Source organism: Motacilla alba, chromosome 20 (assembly GCF_015832195.1).
Source record: "Motacilla alba alba isolate MOTALB_02 chromosome 20, Motacilla_alba_V1.0_pri, whole genome shotgun sequence".
Classification (NCBI taxonomy): domain Eukaryota; kingdom Metazoa; phylum Chordata; class Aves; order Passeriformes; family Motacillidae; genus Motacilla; species Motacilla alba.
The window spans coordinates 5,622,490-5,639,640 of NC_052035.1; the positions used below are offsets into that span (position 1 = coordinate 5,622,490).

The window sequence follows — 17,151 nt, forward strand, 5'->3', positions numbered from 1 at the left end:
CTGGCTTCCCGTCTGCAAGCCTCCGAGGAGCGGCGGTGAAACCCAGCCAACACGGGGCAGGATCCCCTCTGTGCCCCCAGCCCCAGTGTTCACACGGGGCAGGATTCCCTCTGTGCCCCCCAGCCTGAGTGTTCACACGGGGCAGGATTCCCTCTGTGCCCCCAGCCTGAGTGTTCACAAGGGGCAGGATTCCCTCTGTGCCCCCAGCCTGAGTGTTCACACGGGGCAGGATTCCCTCTGTGCCCCCAGCCTGAGTGTTCACACGGGGCAGGATTCCCTCTGTGTCCCCAGCCTGAGTGTTCACACGGGGCAGGATTCCCTCTGTGCCCCCGGCCTGAGTGCTGGCACGGGGCAGGATTCCCTCTGTGCCCCCGGCCTGAGTGTTCACACGGGGCAGGATTCCCTCTGTGCCCCCAGCCTGAGTGTTCACACGGGGCAGGATTCCCTCTGTGCCCCCAGCCTGAGTGTTCACACGGGGCAGGATTCCCTCTGTGCCCCCAGCCTGAGTGTTCACACGGGGCAGGATTCCCTCTGTGCCCCCGGCCTGATGTTGGCACGGGGCAGGATTCCCTCTGTGCCCCCGGCCTGATGTTGGCACGGGGCAGGATTCCCTCTGTGCCCCGGCCCGATGTTGGCACGGGGCAGGATTCCCTCTGTGCCCCGGCCCGATGTTGGCACGGGGCAGGATTCCCTCTGTGCCCCGGCCCGAGTGTCGGCAGGCGGGAGCTGGCCATGGCTATCGAGCCGGAGCGCAGGAGCCCGGCAGCTCGGTGCCACGCTAATGAGTCACAGCGTGTCGCACGGCCGTGGTGCCGGGGCTGGCACGGCTCCCTGACACCGAGGTGGCATCCACGCAGGTGTGGCATCCACGCAGGTGTGGCCTCAGTTGCCAGAGCAGAGCCTGCAGCCCTGAGCCCAGCTCCGGCACGGAGCGGGAGACGTGCGGGTGCCTCCCGGTGCACAGATCCAGCCCACGGAGACAGCAGCGCCTCTGGCAGGAAGGGCAAAACCAAAGGTTTGAAGGCTTGAAAGCCTCTCTCTCACTTCTCTAGCGAGAAGATGAGTGTGAACAAGGAGCCGAGCTCTAGAGTTTGATTCTGGTTGTCTTTTTTGAAGGAGTTTCATCAAAGGTGAGATGCACGCTCTGAGCATCATTTGCAGTCTCTCCCGGGACTCCTCAGCTTGGGGAACAGGCTGCACCATGAAGCTGCTGGGAATAATTCACTCTGTTGTGACTGGAGTCTCCAATTTAGGGAGGCTGGACAAAGCAGAAAGACTAAATCACTTTTTTCAGCAGATGACTTCTAGCAAGAATAGTCCTCCCCCCAGGTCAGGAATGCAGGCAAACCTGACCCCAGGGCTGGCTGCCCTCAAGGCTTGCTTTTATTATTATTTTTTCCCTCTGACATACGCCTGGCTGCTGATTCCACTGCTACCCAGATTTCACTGCCTCTGCAAAACACAACGAGCTACAGAGGCCCCAAAGAGTTGATTCAGACTGAAGACAAGGAGCAAAACAGCAGCCTAGAGCCAGGCTTTTCCCCCTGCTTGTGAGAATCCCTGTTCCCATCCAGCTCTGCGCACTTGCAGCTCTCCCAGTTAACAGGTTGTTTGTCTTTCAGTGGATCGGAGGGAGTCTGTGTAAACCTCCGTGCAACTGACTTTAATTACCTGCCAAACCTGCACCAGGGCATAAGCCCACATATTGTATGTGACATTACCAGTAGAGCAAGTACTGGAATGCAGGGGCTAGAATAATTTGACAGCTAACATAAAGCACCATGATTTATATTTTGGTTATATTGAGATTTTTCCCCCCTCTTTGAGCACTCATATAAATATTTACTTGGATCCTAGGACCTTGCTTAACCCTCACAGTGCCACGTTTCATCTTCCTTTTTTCTTTTTTTCTTTTTTTCTTTTTTTTTTTTTTTGTTTTTCAGCAGCTAGTCCAAAAATGCCTTTCATTTTAAAACACAGAAGATTTAAACCAAAAATAACTTCACCTTAAAACTGTTTCATCTGTAAACAATGTGATTCAGTAATCTTTATATATTTACTGTAGACTTCAATTGAAAACAGATTAGGCAAAGGATTTCTTTTAAAAGATACATGACTTTTTAGTAGGAACACTGAGTTTAGATTCTGAAGCAGACATCAGCTGATGCCTCCGGTTTGTTTTAAATTTTACCCATGCTATTTCATTAATTATTGAGCTGAGTAACATGACTATATGGTCTGTTTATTTCAAATTTAAACTTCTCTGCTATTCAAGGATTCTTTTTCTTTTGTGTCACTGCATGGTTTTAGTCTCCATGCAGCAGGACAGAAATCACTGCATAAGAGAGTTCTGGGAATGCTGCAAATCAGAAAGCCATGGACTTTATTGTTATTGTTATTATCATGATTCCTGTCTGTCTGTCAGTCTTGAGGATGAGTCATTTATTACATAGTCCCAGAGGCTCTCAGGTATTTGCTTCATACCCTGCTTTTGGGTGCCTGACTTGAGAGAAGTGAGCATCTGGAAATACCCTTTCAAAACCATTTTCTGCTAACAAACACCCCTGCTGCCCCTTCCACCCCTCTGTGGAGTGGGTTAACCTGTCACTGCACAAAAGCAGTGCTGGCCCTGGTGAATTTGTGCTCCTTGAGATCCACACGTGCTCTCACAGACCATGCAGAGCAGCCACTGCAATACCCGGAATAAAACTTGATCCAGGGGTCAAGGCTGGCATAAAAATAAGGATGGCCTGTGTCAGGGGGAGTTTAGCAGTCCTCTCTTTTTGGTGTCTTGAGCGCACTCAGTTTATCAGCCTCAGCCACTGTGCAATATTGTGGCTGATATTACCACTGCAATACGTGTGGAGCTGGATGTCACTGGGCAACGAGCCAGAGGGGGACCACACTGAGGAGAAATGTAAAAGCTTTCCTTCAGGGTCGCATGAGCAGAGATTTCAGACTCAAAACCCTTTTTTCATGTAATTGTTGGCTGCCTTAAATAGGGGGAAAATGCAGCTCTGGAAGCTGTGAGGGCCTATGTTAGCTCAGAGACCTGTTTATAATTATATGTTCCCTTTCTCATGTTTGCAGAAGCTTTAGGTAATAAGTGCACCACAGCAGAGGAGCAAGGATGAAGCAGTTAGCTGAAGAGCAAGAGGCAGGTTTATTGCCCTCTGTGATTTCTTTGGTGAATGGGCTCCCTCAACAAGCAGCAAAGTTTCAGCTCCATTCCGTAGGAAATAAAACAAGGGACACACAGTATTAGAGGGGCTTGTGCTGCCTTCCCACCTTGCTCTTTATTCCCTGGTGATCAGGGATCGTGTGCTCCAGCCATGTGAGAGGACAGGCAGCACGGCCCAGAGGAGCTGGTCAGGCTGAGCCCTGCTCTCAGGCTGCAGCTCACCTTGGCCAGGTCGCCACAACCCTGTCGGAGGTCAGTGGCTTCCTTTAATAAATCACCTGCATTTCTGCTGGAGAAGGAGTAAGTGCTGTTTATTTTTATTAATGCAGATTTCAGGTGCTTGGCACCGATTTCTTGCCACACTTACTTCAGAAAAAAAAATCATGTTGACCACAGTGCCCTTGTCACCATGTGTTTAATATCCTTTATAAAGCCAGGAGCACCTTTCTGGAAATAAATGAAGTCTCATTAGTGGGAAGTCGAGGCTAAAGCAGAATCAAAGCTTTACATTTTATCAGAGGGAGGTTGCAGGCTTCGATAGACAAATACAGGCACAAGCAATGCCCCAATATTTGCAATCCACGTGTGTTATTGCAATACTGGATGAAAACATCCCAGTTTAGAAATAATCCCAGCTCTGTATTTGTGTGAACATGTCCTAGGATCTCCTAGCATTGCAGTAAATGCCAGAGTCTGCAGAGACAGTACAGTTAAAATGGTGTAATAGAGCAGCACTGTGACATTGGCAGTAGTTTTCTCTGGTATAAACCTTCACCCACTGCCTCCAACAACGAGGAAAAAGGCAGAAGAAATAAGTTTGAGATGTTTCTTTAAAGAAAGCACTAAACTTGGTAAAAGGACACAGCTTTGCTACCTTGCTCTCTGCCCCTCATGCCTCAGGATATCATAAATTTTTGATACCAATAAAACAGAATTTTTGATGAGCTGCTATTTTGCATTAAAGCAACTTTACATGCAAAGATTGCATAATAGGAAGTAAAATTGAATTTTGCCTCAGAACAAGTTCTTATTATTAATTTAAGTGTTTTTTATATATTTTAGCAGCAGCTTATCATTCTATATATTTAATTTCTTTCAAGTGAGAACACTTAGCATTGGTTTCCTTGTCTAAACAAATCTTTTAAGAGAACACATGTATGAAGTGGAAATACAGTGTTTTGAATCTGTGCCTTAAGACAAACAGTGAAACTTTAAAAGGGGTAATAAAAAACCTAGGAGGACAGAGGACAACTATCTCTAAAACCTACCAGCAGGCTCCTTGGGACAGAAAGCATGACACTTTCTCTATGTGGAATAATTTTCCCCTTTTTACTGCAGTGTTTGTTCAAATCATATCGTGGCAAAACTGTAAATACAATAAGCCCCCACTGGAGAGGTTCTGTTTAAGGCAAAGGATTTGCAGTACCTTTGGTCTCAAGTGTAGCACAGTCCTTTTCTTACACTTCCACACACCGTGATGCACAGGACCAGCTCACAAATATAGATTTGTCCTGGATGCATTAGCAAGAAAATATTTTGCAGCACTTCCTGCTGCATTCAGAATTAACTACTGAAAGCTACCTTTTAAAAATCAAGAAAAGGCAGAACTTGTAAGGTTTTTTTAACCCCCCTCTTCTTCTTCTTCTTGTTCTTGCATGAAACAGAAGTCCAGTGTGGGATCCTAGTGCATGCAGTATTACTGAACACACCATGCAGGATTATGCAATAAGCTATTTACAGTGTGTGTGTGTGTGTACCCACACAACTTCAGATTTAATGCAAGCCTAATAGGGTGAAACATCATGATTTAAAAGGGAAAAAAGAAAGGAAGAGAAAGAGAGAGAAAGGGGGGGGAAAGGAAGAGAGGAAGAGAGGGAGAGGGAGAAAGGGAGAGAGTGAAAAAGAGAGCAAAAGCGAGAGAAAAAGAGGAGAGAAAAAAAGAGAAGAAAGAGAGAGAGAAAGAGAGAAAGAGAGAGAGAAAGAGAGAGAGAAAGAGAGAGAGAGAAAGAGGGAAAGAAAGAGAGAAAGAAAGAGAGAAAGAGAGAAAGAGAGAAAGAGAGAAAGAAAGGTAATTGAAACTTGTCCAAATAAAGATTAAAAAAAATAATAAAATACAAAAGGGACCCCGGGAGCCGAGGCAGGGGAGGATGCTGGCAGCGGCAGCCGGGCACTCGCAGCTCCGCGGCCGGCGGAACGCAGCGGGCTCCCCGCGGAACCTGCGCACGGCGCTGCGCGGCAGCGGAGCCGGAGAGGGCTCCCCGAGCGCTGGGGATGTTTTAGCTGTCCTCCTCGAAACCCGACACCCCCAGCCCCGAAGAGCTTCCCTGACCTTGGTCTGTCAATCACCGGCACCGAGCAGCCTCCTAGAGCCAGGCGGGCACTGCGCCAGCCCGAGGGAGAATCGGGAAGGGGGGCAGGGGGGAGGGAAAAAAAATTTAAACCCTAAACCAGCTGGGAACAGTTATCTCGCAAGCCCTGGCTCATCCTTATAACACATCTCGCCTGCCCACCTCAATACGGAGCAACACATCTGCCGGCCGGCAGCAGCGCTCAGCATCTCTGGAAAGTCTTAGAGTGATGTTTCTATCTTTAGTTCAAAAAGTCTTTTTAGTCTTAGATGTCTCTGTTTTGGAATTAAAGACAATCAGCTTTATACACCCTCCTGGAGGGGAGGAGGGAAGGGAATATTGAGAGGAGTCTATTAAACGGTTGGCAGCGATAGTCTGTAAGCTCTGTGTCAGTAAATGGGGGGGAGAGGGGGGGCTGTTGCCAATTGTGTTTCCTGTCTGAGTGTCTCGTTCAATTCTGGGAGCAGCCGTAGCCGGTCGTCACCCCTGTCCCGGCGGGGGGTGCGGACCTCGCTCTGGCTGTTAGCAACAGCTCTTACAAAACTGCGAAATCAAACAAAATAATATGATTTTCACTGAAGGGAATCGTCCTCCTGCACTACCTGAGATCACATAGTGAACCGCCGTCCGGCAGCCAAATTTAGCGGGGCAGACCTTGGGCCCTTCCCCGTCACACGCCCCATCATCGGCGGGGTGCAGGGCAGCTGCCGGCCCCCACCGGGCTGCTCTCGGGGGTCTCCCATCGCCGCAAAGGCTCCGCCGCTTCTGCTCCCAGAGCATCCCAGAGCATCCCAGAGCCCCCGAACCGCTGCTCCGGCCGGGCGTGCACGGGCCCGTCCGAGTCCCGGTCCCGGTCCCAGTCCGAGTCCGGTCCTGTCTCTCTGCCACCCCGACACCATCCTCCCCAAGGTTTCGAAGCGAGACTCGGGGTGAGGGCCTTTACACCCGGCTTTTGGGGAGACAATTTGCAGCGTCTTCGCTCCGGAGAGCGCGGAGGGCGAGCGCCGGGTCGCCCGGGCGGTTCCCGGAGCGGGAGGCGGTCAGCGCTCGGCCCCTCCGAGCCGGGCAGCAGCTGCCGCCTCCGGCCTCCTCCGAGCCCGGGGACGGCACCATCCGGGCCGGCTGCAGCTGCAACAGCTATGGGAGCGGAGCTGGACCCCGGCCCCGGCCAGGGGTGCGTGGGGACAAGTGGCGCAGAGGACGGGCAGAGGAGCCACCGGCCAAGCAGCACGCCCCGAGCGGGGGGAGAAGAGGAACTGGGGCAGGAATCATACTCTGGCCCCCGCTGCTGACAGCAACTTCTCCGCGCTCCGGGGCAAGCGGGGAGCGAGCCCGAGCTGACCCGCGCAGCCCCCGCTGCCGGGGGAGAACCCCGCGGCTAGGCCGGTCCCGGGAGGGAAAAGAGGGAAAAGAGTTTTCCCTTGGCATCATCGAGCAGCTCCTCTCCCCGAGGTGCCCCGTCTCGTGTCAGCCCTTCGCCGGCCGGTGATGAACGGCGAGAGATCAAAGCGGATACCCGCGGATGGCAATAGGCGAGCGGAGCCGAGCGGAGGGGAGGGGTCCCCCCTCGCCGCTGGGCTCTGCCGGGGGTGCCGGCAGCGGGGCACAGGCGGGCGCTGCCCGCCCCGGTACCTGCGGGGCTGCCCGGCCCCGGGGCCGCTGCCGCTGCCCTCGGGCAGAGCCTGCCCAGCCGCAGGCCGGGCGAGCACCAGGGCGGGTGGGTTCTGGCCCCTCGGTTTGCCAAAGCCCCCTGGAGCGGACAGAGGAGCCGGCCCGACCCCGGCCGAGACAGGGAGGGACCGCGGCCCGGAGCCCGCTCCGCGCAGCGCCCGCGGGCCGAGCCCGGCCGGTCCCGCTCCCACCGACTCGGGCTGTGCCACGGGGGGACTCGGTTGCGTTTTTCTTTTCTTTTTAAAGGAATAAATTAAAGCCCGGGAGCGGTGCCGGGCCAGCAGAGCCCCGGCCGCCCGGGCCGTGCCGCGGGGTTGCCCCGCCGCTGACACCCTTCTGTGGTGGGAATCTGGAGGGCTTTTCTAAGGCCTGTTTTTCCTACTTTTTTTCGTTGTTGTTGTTGTTCAATTAGCCCTAGTGATTTATTCAATGCATGCATGAGGGGACATTAATATGCGGTGGCAGTTCCCACAAACAATATTCCTCTCAGGCTTTCTGCAGCCATAGCATTTACTGGCAAGGGGGGAGGCTATACAGGGAAAGCCAGGCTCTCCCAGCCTTTTCCTCTGCAAACTCCTGTCCCCCCTTGGCAGGGCAGCAGGCTACGAGCTTGTTCTCCGGGCCTGACTCATGTAGCCGGGGGGCTGGGACGGGCCCCGGCCCCTTCCAAGCTCCCCCAGCTCAGTGGCTGGCCCAGCTGGCTCTGACAAGGCAGGGATGTGGATGGGATTTAAGAGGGGGGGCTTGTTTTAAGTTGCTGCATTTGCTTTTAAATTATTTTTTTCCACATTCTGTCCTTAACCTGTTTGTTCTTCAAAGGCGCTCTATGCCATCCCCGCAAAGAACAGCTCGCTGCTGCTGGGAAGAGGGGCAGGGCAGAGAGAACCTATTTTTTTCCTGGTTGTGTGATACCTTGGATTTTGTTTTTAGGAAGGATTTAAAGTACAACACCGCTTTCATGCTTTGAGAACAGCAGCGTTTAGACACGCTGCGACCCGACTCGGGGAGTCCCTTTCCCACAGCCAGGCAAGGACTGGGGGCGATTTTTAACCTCCCCCTCCTTCAACTTAGGGAGATGTGTGGTTATTGCAGTGAGAGCAGCCGAGGGACCGCGGTGGAGCTGCGAGGTGCTGAGCGCTGGGGGTGGCGGGGAGAGACCTGTCCCCTTCTCCACATGCATCTAACGAGTGTTCGTGGGGGGGAAGAATAAAAAACAAACAACCCCAAAACGGAATAAATACAGCGTGCAGATGGAGAGTGAGAAAGTGAATGGGCAACCCGGATCCCGAAGGAGCTGGGGAAAGAGACTTGTCCAAGTCCTCTGCTTTTCTAATGGGAAAAAAAAAAGAAAAAAAAAAAAAAAAGAAAGAAAAAAAAAAAGAAAAAAAAAGAAAAACCTAGGAAAGACAGTGCTTGCCGTCAGGGCTCCCCGCTGTCCCCGCCCGGGGTGGCGGGGCCGGACAGTCCCGCTCCCGGCGAGCAGCGGAGCGCCGGGCGGACACCCCGGCACAGCCGGCCCGGCGCGGGGCTCCCGGCGCTCCGCTGCCCCGGAGGGCTCGGGGTGATGCTGCCCCTGCCAAGGGCGAGCTCCGGCCCAAGCAGAGGAGGGGAAGGCTGAGCGCTCCTGCCCCGCCAGCAGCAGCGTTACCGAGGGGGCAAAGCAGCCCCGCGCCCCCCCACCCCCCGGGCCGCGGCTCCCCACAAACCCGGCAGCAGGGGGGGGACAGGGACGGGGCCACAACTTTTCCTTTCTTTCTTTTTTTTTTTTTTTTTTTGGGAACTCGAGACGTCAGAGAAGCAGGTCCCTCCAAGAAATACCATTTCAATGATTTTAATAAGCAAAATAGGAAACAATTTTAATAACCAAAAACAGAAACCAGTCTGAATAAAACTACAATAGACCAGGTTTTTTAATATTTTTCATATCATAAGCAGGATTTGAAATTGATCCCTTCAGAACTTTACATGAAATAAAAACAATTTTTTCCGCTGCTGCAATGTTTTGATTTCAACACAGTTGAATCAGTAAAAACCAAAGATCGTTTTCTGATGCATGACTAATATCCACAATATTTAAAACTGCAAGCACCATGCTGTTCATTACAATCTTGTTATTACTGTTAATTTATAAACTAATACAAACTTAAAATGCATCCGGCCAGCAGTGCCAGCTATCCTAAAAGGAAACTAAAAAATAAGTTTTCATTTTGGTATTTTTGTCAGTGCAACGTAAATCCTTTTACTGACCTGCAGGAGGAAAAAAAAAGTAATAAAAACACCCATAAGACTCCAAACTACTACTACTATACAACTGCAAATAAATTTTGGCTAAAACTTTCATTCGCTGCATAGGGAAGCAGAGAAGCAGATTACAAATCATTGCAAAAGAATACACTTAAAAGTTGCAGTACGTCTTCTTAAAAAAAGTTTTAGATTCAAATGCTTTCCCAGCCCACTCATCAGCTGCTGCCATTGAGAAACCCAACTTCAGTGGCGACACGGAGCCCTCGCTGCTATCACGACTTGACTCGTAACGAGGAGGGTTTGGGGTTGTTTTCTTTATTTACCGAAAATCTAGGGGCAGTTGTTTTGGGGTTTTTTGGTGGTTTGTTTTTTTTGTTTGTTTTTTTTTTTTTTTAATGGAACTGATATCTCGTCCGTCCTTCTCTTCCTGAGTGTACAATCAGAAGGGAAATTATCTGGCCAAGCCTAACCGCTCAGGCTGGGAATTGTCCTGGAGGAAAGAGCTTCGCTGCCACTTTAAGGCATGGAGTAGGTTCTAGTGACCGAGGAGGGTTTTTCCCTGGTAAGTTTAGGTTTGTCAATGCCATTCAGGCGTTTTTGCTTCTGCCCCAACAAACAAAAACCAAAATGAAAACTAACAAAAAAAAAAATACAACTTAAAAGTGCACCAGATATACAAAGTTGGTTTTTTTTCTAATGCAAAATGCCCATAACTTTTTTTTTCTTTAAGTATCTCTTTAACACCAAACAAACCGTATAACCAGCCTGCTGAAATGTTATTTTGTTTTTTGTGTATTTTTCTCCTGTACGGTTTGAAGTAGCAGATATTTACAAGCTAACAACCATAAAAGAAAACAAGAGCAAAACCAACGAACAAAACTGCACAAGCAGTAAAAAGTTCGATAACTTGTGATGCTTTTCTTATTGATGAAACAAAACAACAACAGAAATCTATGATCGATGATCAACATGCTATAGTTAAACAAGAAAATGGTACAAAATAGAAATTATTACCATACATGTCCAGCATGCAGGATTAATATTTTTAATGCAGATTTTCGTATTTTTCTATATAATCAAGCAGGCAATAAAACAGATGAGTTTTTTTTCTTTCTTTCATTCTTTCTTTTCTTAGATTGAATGTCCCATCTGAGTCCTGTAACTTATTTCTCAAAGCAGGCAATATATGAAGAGTTTGCATATATTGTCCTTTTTATTTATTCTCTTTTTCCAAGCAGGTAAATTGTGCATGAGATGGTGCTGTATATGTCCTCTCTCTTTCCAAGCAGGCAGTATGTTATAGATGGCTTGTTCATTGTCCTTTTTTATTATTATTCTTTTAAAGTCCATCTCGCTCTGCAAGCAAGAGATCTATAAAACGCTTCACTTGTCCTTTTCTCCTTTGCCTCTGTCTCTCTCTCTCTAACTCGCACACGAAAGTCAAAAAGTTGCACTTTACCTCTCCCATCCCCACCCCCAGCCTACTTTTCCCACAGCTACTCTAGAAGACTGGATGCTGCAAAAGAAAAAAAAAATCAAGTCTCTATTTTTCTCTCCTCCTTTCTCTCTAGTCAAGCAGACGGATGGATGGAGATGTCAGAGGAGGATGGGAGCGGGGGGGAAGGTGACAGGGGTCAGGTTTGGGGGGTGGGGGGTTTTTGTTTGTTTTTTAATTATTTTTGTTAAGCACTCACATGAAGAACTCAGGGGAAGACGGGTTGTCACTGGTGGAGCCGGCCTCTCTGAAGCCGTTGCTGGCAAGTTTCTCACACTTGAGCTTGTAGGCGTCTCTCTCTCTGGCGAGCCGGGTCACTTCTTGCTTGAGCTGTTCCACCTGCTGAATGAGCTGCGTCTTTTCGTTCTCCAGGTGGTGTTTCTGCTGGACGCGTTTGTACCTGCAGGACTGGGCATAGCCCCTGTTCTTCAAGGTCCTCCTCTTCTGCTTGAGGCGGATCACCTCGTCTTTGGTGAAGCCTCGGAGGTGCCTGTTGAGCTCCCTCACAGACATGGAGACCAGCTGGTCATCTGAGAACCGGTCCTCCACGCTGCTGGAGGGGGGATGCTGCTGGTGCGAGTTCTGGAGCTGCTGGGAGGAGCTGGAGGAGGTGGAGGGAGTGGGAGAGGCCTGGTGGTGATGATGGTGGTGATGGTGAGGGTGCCCGCTGCCGGCCAGGTCTTCGTGAGTGACTGCGGGATACTGGTGGTGGTGTTGGTGATGGTGATGATGGTGGTGGTGGTGGGCCCGGAAGCCCTCGAAGCCCTGCAGCTGCTGGGACACCTGATGCGACCCAATGAGGGCTTCGACAGCGTCCTCTGGGGTGAGGTTCAGCGCCTCGGGGTTCATCTGCTGGTAGCTGTTGGCCATCCAGTACAGGTCCTCCAAATGGGTCTTCTGCTCGGTGGGGCTGAAGCTGGGCGAGGAGGGCACGGAGCTGCAGGGGGTGCTGATGGGGGTGGAGGAGACGGAGCCGGCCGGCTGCAGGCGGGTGCAGTGCCTGCCCGAGCGGTCGCTCCTGCCCAGGGGCTCCTTCTTCACGTCGAACTTCATCAAGTCGAAGTCGTTTACGTACTCCATGGCCAGCGGGCTAGTGGGCAGCTCGGCTCCGATGCTGAGCTCTCCGGCCATCGCTGTCTTGCGGGCACCTCTCCCGGCGGAGGGGGCTGGAGGCTTCACCCCAGCGCGCAGTCTGGCAGAGGGCTGGCCGCGCTCTCCTATTCCAAACCAACTTTGGCTTTCAGCTCTCGCTTCCTTTCCTCTGCTCCCCCTCCTCCGCCGCCTCCTTCTCCCGGCTTCTGGGGCTTCTTCAGTCCGGAGCAACAAAGCCAAGGACGAGCCGGCCCCCGGGGCCGCCTGGCTGGCTCCTGGCTGGCGGTGTCAGCGATCGCCCCGCACCGCGGGCTGCGGCAGCTCCCGGCTCCGAGGCGCCCGGCCGCGAGGAGAAAGGAGCGGTAGCAGGAAGGGCAAAAGCAAAACAAAACAAAGATGCTGCCTTCGGCTCTGTGCAGGAAGAAGAAGGTCGGTGCGAACGCCCAGCCCGTGCCCCCGGCCGGGTTTTGTAAGTCCGGAGCCCCCTCCCCGCGGCAGCCGAGCCCGGAGCCTGCCGCAACTTTCCAGCCCGAGCGAGCGCCGGGGCAGCGCACGGGCTACCGGCGGCGGCGGGGCTCTGCACGGGAGTTTCGGTGGCTCTGGCAGCGCAGGCGAAGGGGAGGGAAAAGGGGGAGGAAGGAGGGGAAGGAGGAGGAAAAAAAAAAAAAAAAAAAAAAAAAAGAGGAGAAGGGGGACGAGCACAGCCCAGGTCTGTGCTGTAGCTGCCGCCGCCAGCGCTCGTTGTGCAGCTGTGATCACAGTGCAGCCCCCCTTGGCTTCTTATACGGCCGTGCCCGCCGAGAGCGCGGCGGGGGCCGGGGCCGGCGGCGGCCGCGCCAATGGCAGCGCGGCGGCGGGGCCGGGCGGGGCCGGGCCGCGCCGTGACAGCTCCGCAGCGCCAGCTGAGCGCCCGCCGCTCCCAGCCCGCACCTCCGGGCTCTCCCCGGCTCCCCCTCCAGCACCCGCGCCTTCCCACTTATTTATTTATTTAGCTGTTTATTTATTTATATATTTATTTCTCTCCGGCTCCCTTCCTCCCATCCTTTTCGGCCTCCGCAGCCCACAAAGGAGGGGGACTCGGGGACATCCTGCCCGTCCCTTTGTTCTAAATATAACAAAGTGCCCCTTCTTGCCCGCTGCCATCCCGTAGTGGATCTCAAGGCAGGGAGCTTCCCCCCATGCCACGCACACGCATCCACCCTTCCAAGTTTATGTAAGCGGCCCCGGTGCGAACGAAGCGAGGGAAAGCCGGCCGCGAACGCGCAGCGGGTCCGGCCGGGAGCGAGCGCTGGGCTGCGGGAGGCGAGAGGGGGATGAGCGGGGAGCCGGCAGCGAGGGAAGCACCGGCTCGACAGGGCTGTCAGCGCTTCGTGCACAACCGGGGAAACCCTCCCGGTCACAGGAAGCAAATCTCTCCCTATAGTAAAGCGAAGGCATTGACACAGACAATTGCAAATATTAGGGAGAGAAGGGAGAAAATATAATTACATTTCGGTTCTGAGGGGACCGTGTTTGCTTTCCTCTGCTGTTCCCTGAGAGAGTGACTGCATGCAAAGGAGTATTCGGTTTGTAAGGTTTTTGCGTTTTCTTTTTTTTGGTCCGGTAACAGGATTTTTTTTTTTTTTTAACATTTTGTAACGATTAAGGGAGATTAGGGCTTCTTTTTACGCGGCTCTCATGCTCAAACAGACAGAAAGTGCGACCCCAAGTGTCCCTTTTCAGAATAACAGCGCATTTCACCGGGAGAAAACAGCCGGGAAAGGGGACGGGACCCGAGCGATGCGGGAGCGACACCGCCTCGGTCCCGGCCCGGCCGCGCCGCTCCGGAGCTGCGCCTCCGCCTCTGCACCTCAGAACCCCCTGCGCCACCCTCCCTACCCCCTATTTATTTAGCCAAAAGAACAAAAAAGTTCCGGATCTGTCTGCTTTCCCGAAAATTATGAGGAGGGAACTGCCTTTCTGGAGCCGGGACAACACTGAGGAGTCTCCAGCGGAGACCTCCCGGTGCGGGTCGGTCCCTGCGGGACGCGCCGCCAGCTCCTCGGCAATGCCCGCGCCCCGGCCCGCCGGTCCCGCTCCTCCGCATCTCCGCGGAGCCGGCCGCAGCCGTGCCGGGAACCGGGGAGGCAAAAGTCGCTCAAAGTCATTCCTCTAACCCCAAAAAAAATTCCAGGTTGGAGGTTGGAGGAAAGAGGAGGAAACCAGACAGGGAGATTTCATCCAAATCCTCTTTCGCAGTTCAGGCGCGCCGTGGTTTGATTTCGTGGGGTAATGCCTTTGTGTGCGTGTTTCCCCACGACATTTGGAGGGGACAGAACTCTCGCTCCCCAGTCCCGGAGAGCGGCGGCTCCGGCGCTGCCCACGCTGCGGTCCCGGCAGTGAGCGCCGCCTCCGCATCCCGATGCCGCCCGAAGCGGGGCTGCGCTCCCGGGAGCACGCACTCCTCTCTCCGCAGGTCGCGCTGCTCCGCACGAGTGTGCGGGAGGACACGAGTGGAACGCACCCAGGGACCCGGGGCTCTCCCCTTGCCGCGCATCCCCCGCGGGCAGCGCAGCCCCGGCGGAGCGGGGGGCGCCGGGCTCCGCACGGCCACCGCGCTGCTGCTTGCCCGTCAGTCCTGCTTTGGGAAATCGCCGTCTTTTCGCTGTTAATGAGCGGCCCCGAGGCGCAGCGAGGCGGGGAGCCCCGCGGTGCTCCTCTGCGGAGGGGTCCGGCCGAGGGGACCAGCGGGGCAGGGCGGACCGGGCAGGGAGCTCGGCGCTCCCCGTCCGGCGGCTGCCGCCTCCCCGGGGGCTTGGGGCTGCCGAGAGTCCCCCGTGCGGGTCCGCCGGACTTGTGATTTCTGAGGTCCTGGAAGCTGCTTGGGGAGAGCTTTCTTTTTACCCGCACGTTAAACGTTATCGTTGCCCCTGAGAGAAAGGGGACATTGACGAGAGCTTGGGAAGCCTGGATGCAGCCCTGCAAAATGTGCCATTAGATGGATAATACTTTTCCCTCTCATAATTACTGAGGTATATTCACAAGGTGGAGCTACTGAAAGGCGGAGGGAAGCATATATCTCCCTGTCCATACACACTCTGTCCCTTCGCTTAATCTTTTAAGCTGTGAACTATAGATCGGTTTCCAGCGTCCGTCTTCACAGTCATAAAATTTCGGGACACTTCCTGGGTCCGTTTCTTTGCTCTTCCATGCCTCGCTCCCCTTTCAAAATTACATCCCACAAAACTTGCGGCGTTAAGCGGCTGCCTAAAGTCAGAACCGCTTCGTGCCCCGAATCCCCAGTTGTTCATTGTAGTTTTAATTTCAGCCACCAAAGGTTATTCTCGATAGGATTTATATTTTAGGGGCGTTGCTCCTACGTGTATTTAAAATTATATTTATACATGTTTTATTTTTTTAACAGGGATTGGGGAATAAATAGCGTTGCTGGAGAAGGATTTCTGGGCTGAAGAGCCCAACGAGGCAGCTCAGAAGTGTTTCCCATCCGCGTGGCCGCGGTGCTGCGCGCAAGGGGAGGGAGGGAGCTCCGCGCACCCCGGCCCCCGAACCCTAAAAACCACTGCGGGGCAAAGCGGCGGCTGCCAGATCCTTCGGGATGGATTCCCCGTCCCCTCCGCACCCGCGCAGGGGGAAGAAGAGGAGCCCACCTGCCCGGCCCCGCAGCTCGCCTCCCCGCCGGGGATTCCGGGCAATTTTTTTTAATTGCCACCTTCTTCCCGCATCCGAAAACCGCTAATCGAGCTGCTTTAAATTTTTTTTTGCTTTCTATATTTTAAGATCCGGTTTTTCAAGGTTTGTTTCGAGGAAAAAATTACTTCTTCCCGCTCTCCCTTCACTTCCCCCTGCCTTCCGCAAACTCCCGGCCAAAACCGGGACGAGTTCAGAGAAAATGATTAATGTCATTTCTGATCAGCTCCGGCGGCACGTCCGCCCAGGACAGGGCAGTAAGGGTCCCGGAACTATTGAAAATTGAAATCTCTCCCTCAAAACTGCAGCATACAGATACCTAGCCGTGTTTGTTCAGGTAGGGCTCTGCCTAAATCGGGTCAGTGAGAGGGAATTGTATTACCTTGGCATCCCAATCCCCGGGTCTTAGAAACAGCAGGTATAGGCACTCAGATGAAAATTAAGACGATTGTATGTATGTAATTTCCATGCTCGGTTCTCTAAGAAACGCTCCTCTGTTTTGGTGGTTGACTGCTACTTTTGCCCCAGAATTGTTTTTTTTTTTTTTTTATCCTGTAACATCAGCGGGATATGTTGACTGGAATGGGAGATTTGTTAAAAAACACAGACCCAAACCTAAATTACCCGTGGCTGGCAGCCGGCACTGATGGAGGAAAAGAGCATCACCTTCCTAATTCCTACCTCCCCTCGCTTGATTTTTAATTTCCCAAACCGCAGGCAGACACGGTGCTGGCTGTCAGGATTTTTTTCCCCTGTGTAAGCAGCGAGGGACCTGGTTAATCATCTATCGCAGATACATGTGCATGAGAAAGAAAAGTGTTGATGTCTGCTTGTTGGGGCTGATGGGAATGGCCCACGAATTTAGGATTAAATTACTACTGGTAATCATAAGGCTTTGTTTCCCTCTCGCTCTCCCTTTTCTGCCGGGATTGTCAAAGTAAAGCGGGCAACATTATTTGGACAAAGTCTGGAGCGCGGCTCTGCTGTATAAAACAAGCGATTGAACCCTTCTGGGTTAACTGGGACCTCTGCAGAATTTAGCCCGAACCGGTTAAGCGCGGGGCAAATCCCAGAACTAACTCTAGACACAGGTGGATCTGGGAGAAGGGAGCGGACCAACACTCCAGAAGGGTAGGTTTTTAGGGGGTAATTTTTCTTTCCCGAGGTTTTGCAGTGTCCAGAGTTTAATCCCCGCTGAGCAGCGACGCTCAGGGTGTGCGGGCGGCTGCTTTGGGGTTCGCTCGGTCGCGGGGGTTCCGAGCGCTCCCGGGTGGGTGTTGCTGTACGGGACAGGGGGTTTTGGGGGTGATGAACGCCCCACGATGAAGGTAGCCCGTGAGAGGGGCTGTGTCACTGCCCGGCGGGTCCCCCCGAGCGGTGCCCGGCCCTGCAGACACACAAGAGCACCCCAAAACGCGGCTCGGGGCACTGAT

At 53.1% G+C, this 17,151-nt stretch overlaps 1 protein-coding gene across 1 annotated transcript; it reads right to left on the reverse strand.

The window, feature by feature from the left end:
- Nucleotides 1-9,092: 9,092 nt before the first annotated feature.
- MAFB (MAF bZIP transcription factor B) lies at nt 9,093-12,776 on the reverse strand. The gene has a single exon (XM_038159300.1). It carries the CDS (start codon nt 12,068-12,070, stop codon nt 11,135-11,137), a length of 936 nt encoding a protein of 311 aa, XP_038015228.1. The 5' UTR covers nt 12,071-12,776; the 3' UTR covers nt 9,093-11,134.
- Nucleotides 12,777-17,151: the final 4,375 nt, after the last annotated feature.